This window comes from Petaurus breviceps, unplaced genomic scaffold (assembly GCF_028583685.1).
Source record: "Petaurus breviceps papuanus isolate PSGF00001 unplaced genomic scaffold, PetGlider_PUasm1.0 90822, whole genome shotgun sequence".
In the NCBI taxonomy this organism is placed as follows: domain Eukaryota; kingdom Metazoa; phylum Chordata; class Mammalia; order Diprotodontia; family Petauridae; genus Petaurus; species Petaurus breviceps.
The window spans coordinates 5078507-5087479 of NW_027187351.1; the positions used below are offsets into that span (position 1 = coordinate 5078507).

Below are 8973 nucleotides of genomic sequence, written 5' to 3' on the forward strand. Positions count from 1 at the left end.
TCTCTCTCTCTCTCTCTCTCTCTCTCTCTCTCTCTCTCTCTCTCTCTTTCTCCCCCCTCTGGTTTCTTCATTCTAAATGCATTGGATCCTCTGCCATTTACCTTTTCATAAACAGGGAAGTATCTGGTTTTGGCCTTGTTAGTGATTTCAGTCAGTCTTTTCTCCTGCTCTTCTCCTTTTAGGGCAGGATACATCATGACTAGATCCATCAGATCTCTTGTCCCCTCTGAGTACATGATAATCCTTAAAAAAGAAAAAAAGTATGCAGTGTCTCAGTTACTGCTTCCTTTCCTTGGCTTCCCCAACTAAGCATCCTCGAACCACAACAGGAGTACCTGGAAGTCTGCCCATTTCCTAAGGCTTTCAAACCCTTTCAAAGCAAAGGTGTTTGTAGAGTTAAGGAATTATATATTTTTTTAAATCCCCTTGAAAAGTCTTGTCACAAATCAGGGAGGGTAATTTATTCCCAGTTCTCCCAGCCAGTCTCTGCTTCCTATCTCCAAAAGAAGAAAAGCAACTAAAGACTTTTCCCCACATGTTATGGAAGATCCCACTACTGAGGAACTAGAGGGTGACAAAAGGAAGGCTGGGCTTCTTTGAACTCTAAGCTTCTTCCTTAAATTCCCCAAAACAAAAAGCTCTTGAGAACCAAAAGGAGGCAAACAACCAAAGGTCACATTGGTCCTGAAGATGCTCTAGACTTTGCTCATTATTCAAACCAATATCATACAGAAAGACCAAGATTCTGTTTGTGGATGAAAACTGTGTGGGACAGGGCTAGCTAAGCACTTAGGCAAGTCACCCCCAGGCAAGAACAGAACTGTTACAGTACGTTGCTCTCTCCTTTATGTCCTTCCCAAATAGATTGTATTTCTCAGCAATATAGTGGAGAATGGCTCTGGACTGAACCAGCTTCATCCCATCGATTTCAACCATCGGCACTTGTTGGAACAGCAGGACAGCTGAGGACAGAAAGCATAGGCCTAGATGTCAAAACTTTTGGCATCCAGCAACTGACACACACTACAAAACAGTACTGTCAGGTCCTGGGGAAGCAAATCAGTCAGAAAATTAAAAGGAGATATGGAAATGAAGGAAGAATAGAAGACCTTGTGCATGGAACCAAGAAGCAAAAGGAGTGTTGGTCTCACCCATGGACCTTTCAGTTCTTAAGGAGAGGGACAGAGACACTTTTATTTATCGCATTGATTAATGAATGGAGAACTTAACAGAAATTATTAGATGCCGCAGTTGATAGAGCTTTGAACCAGGATTGAAGAAGACCTGAGTTCTAATCTAGCCTCGGACATTTACATGTGAGTTGGGCAAGTCAGTCAAATTTCTATAGGCCTATATTTCTCCATCTGTAAATGGGGGATGATAATAGCACCAACATCCCATGGTTATTGTGAAGGAAGAATGAGATATTTGTAAAACACTTTGCAATCTTTTTTTTTCTTTGAGCTAGAGTATTATTTATTTATTTTTTTTGGAGGGCTAGTTTTTTTGTGTGGGTGTTAAGTGTCTGAGGCCAGACCCGAACTCAGGTCCTCCTGACTCCAGGGCCAGCACTTTATTCACTGCGCCACCCAGCCATCCCATCACTTTGCAGTCTTAAAGGGCTATATAAATGCTAGTTATTAATGTTGATATTATTAACTGGATGGAGTATTGGGTTAATGAAGCTAAAGCCACTGACTAATTTGACCCTTGGCTAATGTCCAGAGCCTGCCAACCACTGTGCTTCACTAAAATCCCACCTTCTACAGGAAGCCTTCCCCCCCTTCAGTCTAGTGCCTGTCCTCTGCTGATCATCTCCAATTTGCCCTGTATATATCTTGTATGTACATGGTTGTTTGCATATACTTGCTTCCATTAGAATGGGAGCTCCTTGAGAGCAGAGACTGCCTCTTGCCTTCCTGTGCATCCTCAGAACTTAGCACTGTGTCTGGCACATATAGTAGTAGGTGTTTAATAAATGTTTATTGATTGACTCCTTCCTGGTCACAGATCACCACTCTTACTCTAGGCTGGCCATCTTGCTAAAGGGGAATCAAATGTGGGTGGATAAATACAAATCCATCACCCCAACTAGGTAAACCGTGAAGCAACCAAGTATATACAAGCACCTTACAATAAAAGGTCAAAGAAGATTACAAAGGACACAGAAAGGTCCATAGAATATTAGAATTAGAAGGGGCCCTCAGAGATTACTTTGTCCAGTATTTCTTTTCACAGAGCTGGACTCTGAGCCCTGGAGCAGTGAAGTAACATGTCAAAGGCCACAAAGTGATTTAGTGGCAGAATGAAGACCAGAAATTCAGGTCTCCCACCTCTCAGACGAGTGCCCATTCCCTCACAGGCTACCATGTCTCATGTAGCATCGTATAATAGAACCTGCAGCTTTTAGGGGAATTGGAATTAGGAGTAGAGGCAGCCTTGGACCCTAGGAAAGAAGGAGAGGACTTCTGGTATCTGTGAAATTCTTCAGAAATATGCCCTAACAACCAAACAGGTTTCCTGGTGATGAGTTATCAGTGCTCCCTGTCTCTCCTCAAATTATACTGTAGTAATCTATTTGGATGCTGTATCTCTTAGTAATACATAAGCTCCTTAAGGGTGAGAACTGAATTTTTTTTTGGATGTGGTATCTGCAGCACCTAGCATAGTGCCCAACATAGAGTAAGTGTTTAATGAATAAATTCATGTCCAATGAATAAATGCACAGGGTCTATTCAGGTTCACCAAAGGAAAAGATAGAGGCATTTCAGTAACTTCCTGTCTGCTTGTATGTGACTGTGAGCTATGTTGGTGTTTAGTCATTTTCTTCTCTTTGAGACCCCAGTTGGGGTTTTCTTGGATAAGATAATAGAGTGGTTTGCCATTTCCTACTCCAGCTCATTTTACAGACAAGGAAACTGAGGCAAACAGAGTTAAATTACTTGTCCAGGGTCACTCAGCCAAATCTGAACTCAGGTTTTCCAGACTCCAGGCCTGGAACTCTATCCACTGTACCACCTAACAGTCCCACTTTGAGCCATACCTTAATGTTAATTTGTATATCATATTGGGTACAGAACAGATAATCCACATTTATAGTATCAGGCATCCTTTAGTGCAGTTAAAAGTATTTCCTTTTAAAAACTTGTTCTTCCTATTCTAATTTTATTAGGACAGTGTTTTTGATGGCTTTCTTCAGCTTAATAAAAACTAAGGGCAAAATCATGGATTTAGAGCAAAAGGGGTCTTACAAGTCACCTAATCCAACCTCTCAGTTCAGAGAAGAAGCCAGTGAGACCCATAAAGGTTAACTGACTTGTCCAAAGTCACACAGATAGTGAGTGGCCGGCAGAGCCAGGATCCAAACCAAGATGTTCCAACTCCAAAGGCATCCTTCTTTCCAATGAAAGAAGGATGCCTTCTGGGGTGGCTAGGTGGTACAGTGAATAGAACACTGGCCCTGGAGGCAGGAGGACCTGAGTTCAAATATGGCCTCAAGATACTTGACACACTTACTAGCCATGTGACTTTGGGCAAGTCATTTAACTCCAATTGCCCTCCAAAAAGCAAAAAAAAAAAAAAGATGCCTTCTAGAGGTTCCAATTCATTTTTATACTCACTTGCTTTTAACTTTTCTAATTGTTCTTTTTTTTCAATAAGCTGTTCTTCAAACTAAAACAGAAACAGAAATACAAAATGGTATTATGAAATATCATGGGCAATTCAGGAAATTGTGTGTGTGTGTATCTCTGTGTGTATTTACATAAGCATATATTAATATATAGCAGTGGTCTATTTACATGTGTTACTTATTTCTGTGTTTATGTAGGCATGGTGTCTCCCCTGATAGAATATTAGCTCTGTAAGGGTTTGGAAGGTAGACCAAGCTGGACTTGTCTTTACATCCCCCACAGGCCTAGCACAGCATCTGGAATGCCATAGGCACTTAATAAATGCCTGCTGATTGTTCACTCTCTTGAACTGATCACTTTTAGGAGTGATATCTTGGATTTGTCAGGTGCCTGCAAATTTAGTCAAATCCCACTAAGCTAGAAAAGCTTTGGTTGCATGCTCAAAGACAAACTGGATGGCTGTCATCCAAGGCCCCACCTAGCTAACATCTGAATGGCTCATCCCCTTATGGCTGGTCACCAAGTGAAGAATTATACATTTTGCTATTGCAATTCTCAAAACCTGTTTGCCCTGCTGCAGAAGGGTTTCATTTTAACTAACACAATATACAAGTAAAAGCTTGTCATTTCCCCTCAGGAAAATAACAGATCTTGAAGTAAGGATCATGCCATTGTCATAATGGCAGTACAAGTAAGTGTTTTTGTAGGACCACTTCTACTTCATTTATAAATTTACTGACTGGCTTGTGAAATACCCTTTATTAATTACTCATTACATACCTGGCAGAGGCACTGAAGGCCTGGGACAGGAGTAGAGGAAGGCAAGGTAGGCAGTTACCGAGGAAAGCAAAGCCATGGTGACCACAAGGGGACAATTTTTCATGCTACTTTTTTATAAATGTACCTATTACATAATGTCAGAAAATTCTGCCCTCTGTAACATGTAGAAACTGTTTTTTTGGGAAGCAAAAAAAAAAATCAAACCACGTTTTAAGTAGTAAATTTTAGTAATTGTGTTACAATGAAGGCTTAAAGTTTCAGCTTCACAGGGAGCCTCATTTTCTTTCCCTTTTTAAAAAATATCTAAAATTTTTAAAAATTAAGACTTTTCTCTCACTCCTCTCTCCATTGAAAACAAACAAGAAAAAAGGAAAAGAAAATCCCTATAACAAATATTAATAGTCAAACAAATTAAATCCCCACCTTTTTTTTAAAGGGCATTATGATTTATTTATTTAAGAGATCTTTGATTTTAAACAAAGCCAGTGAAAATGCTCACAAAAGCATCAACATATATTCATACTTCCCCAAAATGTATGAGATTCAAGATCTTCCCACAGACCACAAACACCTTTTTCTAGGTCTAGAATGAAAAGCTTTGGGAGCTGAGGAAAACTAATGTTCAGTTAAGGAAAATTAAAGCCTTGAGAATCAGTCCTAAACTTTGATTCATTCCTTGCGCACAGGAAGCTCTCTTAATACTTAATTAAATATTACACTCTCAATACTAAACTGAGGGCCTTCAGCAACTCTTTAACTTCTCTGAGCCTTAGTTTTCTCATCTATAAGAAGAGAGAACTGGATTAAATTACTCTCTGAGGTGCTTTACAGCTCCAGACCCATCATCAAATATATCTAAAATTATAAAGCAAATAGCAATCACAAAGTAAGATTGTACTGAAAAAAAAAAACATCAATTTGCACAAGTCAACTCTTGGAGGAGACAGTTTTTGGTTAAAGCGAGGGACTGGGTGTAACAATTAGAGATGTTTAGGCCACAGCTGGTTCTAAGATGTGCAAGAAGCTTGAGAACGATGAAATCTCCTTGGAAAGTTCCCCCACCCCAAATGAGACAAACCTCCACTCCAGCTGCAGCTAAGAGCCATCTGATGGATTCCATTCTGCCCCTTCCATTAAAGTAGTGGAGGACTGGTTTATTTGCCATTGTGATGATTTGAGTTTTCTGAAAAAGACAAAAAATGTATATATACATATTTAAGTGATCCTTAAATGAGATTGGATTTCATGTTCCCAGGATAATCCCATGCATAGAGTTGGAGATTGATTAAATATTTGAAAGCTTGATCTGATTTGTATGCTAAGAGGCATTTATAGAAGATTGGTTCATTATAAGCAACTGTTAGGCAGGGGTCTTTAAAGATATACCACTTGCAATGCTGGTGCAAAGACAGTCACATATATGAAATAGAAAATTATCCAAGAAGAACATCTAATTACCTGTCAAGATTGTGATAGAAAAAGAAGACCACTGAATTTGGAGGCAGAAGGACTATATATAAACCAATGTCCCTGACTATCTGAATGGACTTCAGAGGGTAGGTCACTTTGGGCCTCCATTTACCTGGGTTAGGGGATATCTGGGGTCCTTTTCAGCCCTAAATGCATGATCTTAATCCTGCTGTTTTCTCCACTTAAAAAAAAGGCACCATTTTAGATAACAAAAACCAGAAAATATTTGCTTACAGTGTGCCCCTCTGTTATCTGGGGTTCTGAGATCATTGCTTCCTAATGAAATCTCTTTTTAAAGTATGGTACTGGGTGTATGTTAAAACAATAACAACAACAAAAACACCACCTTTAATAAAGATAATAAATATTCAGTCTTATCTAAGGAGAGGAGTAAGAAGAAGAGGACAAGGTTAATGATAGAAGAATAGCAGAAAGGCATATACTGGGAAAAAGAGAAGGGCAAGAGGGGAAAGAGGATGGAGGGAAAGAATAGACTAGGTGGGCTTTGAAAAGATTAAAGATTGAAGATTTTTAGAGCTAGAAAGGACCTAGCCCAATGCTTTTTCCCCACAGATAAGGAAATTAAGTTTGAGGCATCCTCCCCTTGACCACTTTAAGGTGTTGAGTTAATTTAATTCACCAAATAATGACTAAGTACCTTGTCAATGCAAAGAACCCTCTGAAGCAGTTAGAAAACAAAGTTGATGGAGTAGAGAGAGATAGGCAAAGAGAGTCAAAAAGGCCCAAGTTCAAATCCAGCCTCAGATAACAGCTAAGTGTTTCTGGGCAAGTCACTCAAACTCTGATTTAGTTTCCTACGCTGATAAGAACCTACCAACCAGTATTGTTGTGAGGACCAAATGAGATGATAATTGTAAAGTCGCTGGAATGTAGTAGGCACTGTATACATGTTAGCTGTTATTATTATCCTGGTCACAAGTAATTTACATTCTAGTGGGAATGAGATATGACTTCTTTCCATCTTTATTCAAAAAGCCAGGAAATTTATTTCCCACAACCTAGAGTCTAATCCCAAATCAAGGCTGACAACTGCCCCATTTCATTTTACACAATTATTAATTCAAGCAGTTCTCTTCCCCATTTTCCCTGTTTCTCCCTCTTCCCCACTTAGGATTATTAGCATTTATTATTTATGATTATGAATATCATTTATGATTCCATAATTTAAAATTAACAGTACAGAGAGAGTCAAACAAAAGAATCCTCATCACTCCCTCAATAACGCCCCCTTCCTCAAATACATTCTGTTCCCTAATTCAGAACACCTAGGCAATGATCGACTCAGAGAGACCCCATATGTACAGATGATGGATGATGGATTAATTAAGTTTCTGTGGACAACCCCCAGGGCACTCAACCACTTTTTTGTTTCCATAGGAAACAATTTTTTTTGATTAAAATTATTCTTTTTTTAAAAAGGGTACAGTCTGTCAGCATAGTATTTGATTATCAGAACACTAATTACACACCAAATATTTGTATCCACTTACAAAATACCTTTCTTGTGGAAATATGGCAGGACAGAAAGTTAATAAACCACTGGGACTCAGTCTTAAATCTTCACCCCCCACTAACAAAAAAAGGGGGGGGCAATTGTGGGGAGGAAAGGCGAAGAGAGGGTATAAGAAAATTTATGTGCTCCTAGCACAAATGTGGTTTTTAGCTACAGAAGAAAGAATATCTTCAATAGTTCAAAAGATTGGCAAATCTTTACCCTCCACCCCCAGATTAGTAGACAGGACTCCAAGAATTGGAGAATCCTCTCCCAATATCTTCCTCACACCTCAATCATCTGGTGGTCAGCTTTCTGGAGTTAAACCTTAGAGCTCTGCTAAGTTAGTGCTTGGGTCCATCCGTCAGGGACACTATAGTTAAGTTCTCCCGGGTTGGGCTGGCCTAGCATGACCAACTAACCATTATATCTAAAACTATGTATCAAGAATTTTTGGATTAGAACCATTTTTACTTTAAAAAAAAAAAAAAGACAGGGATAGCCCACTCACACAGTAACTGGTTATCATAACATTCTGATTCTTTAGAATGCACTTCTTTCACTTTTGTCCAGGAGAAAAGAGTTTTCATAATTTTAAATATTTGATCCATTATCTCACTAGCACGGAAGATTAACAGTTATTTACAAGAGTTTCTTAAAGTCTATTTTGGCAATTTCAGCTTTGAAACTGTTGTCCAGCCCTCCGGGACTAGAAAGACTTTTCTCAAAAGAAAAAGTTACTGGTTTCCCAGGCAGTTCAGACAGGAATCCTTCCCAAAGAAAGGTCAATCTATCTGTCTTGAGGCAGCCCTACCAAGACAAATTTCAGAGGACCTCAGTTTTTGAGCGCCTACCATCACACCTATTTCATAGACGCAGAGACCAAGACACCTTGGGATTAAGTGACTTGTCAAATGTCACAGTAAAATTAGAATGTTTGTTTCCCCACACCTAGAATTTAGCCCTAAAATCGGATAGAGGAGGTGGTGAAGGTGGAGTGAGTTCGAGGGAACGGCGCTGCAGACCCTCTGGAGCAAGGACAGGGATGTGGGGTCCCAGTTAGCAAGGAAAGCAGAGCGCAGTTAGCGAAGGGGCATGGAGGAAAAGGCCGGGAGAGGCCGGGGAGTTCCATTCTCACCGTCCGCTGCTGAGTAAGAGAGTCCCTAGAGCTGGGGTCCAAGAGGAGCAGCTTCTGGGCGAAAGCTAGCTGGGGCGCACAGGGAGGGAGCCCTATTTATGCGAAGTGGGCGAGGACTTTGGGCGAAACCTACCAATGGTGACTCTGCTGCTTTGCATGCCCAATCCAGCTGCAAGATAACACGGGGAGGAGAAGAAAAAAAAAAAAAACTTCCCTAACTGCAAACAAAATCCACAAATTCCAGCTATTAAGTTTCCAAAGAGGGTGCAAAAAACTTTTTTCGGGAAGCTATAGAGATATGCCCCTTAGGATTATCGCGTTCAATTTTTTACTTGTGATTTCCCCATTTGTAAAGAAAGCCCAATTGACGGCTCTATATAGCGAACGCTACCCCAAGGGCGGCTGGATGTGAGGGCGATCTGGCTGCGACATCTGTCACC

At 40.1% G+C, this 8973-nt stretch overlaps 1 protein-coding gene across 2 annotated transcripts in view; it reads right to left on the reverse strand.

Annotated features, from left to right (window-relative positions):
* The window catches only part of LOC138148004 (glutathione S-transferase-like), a 29368-nt gene extending 20696 nt beyond the window's left edge, over positions 1-8672 (reverse strand). For both annotated transcript variants that reach the window (XM_069070622.1, XM_069070621.1), the window contains exons 1-5: positions 8534-8672; positions 5491-5595; positions 3621-3672; positions 833-962; positions 102-243 (exon numbers count right to left, since the gene is read on the reverse strand). In XM_069070622.1, coding sequence (XP_068926723.1) covers positions 102-243; positions 833-962; positions 3621-3672; positions 5491-5577 — 411 coding nt within the window. In that variant the 5' untranslated portion in view covers positions 5578-5595; positions 8534-8672. The remainder of the gene's footprint in view (positions 1-101; positions 244-832; positions 963-3620; positions 3673-5490; positions 5596-8533) is intronic.
* Positions 8673-8973: the final 301 nt, after the last annotated feature.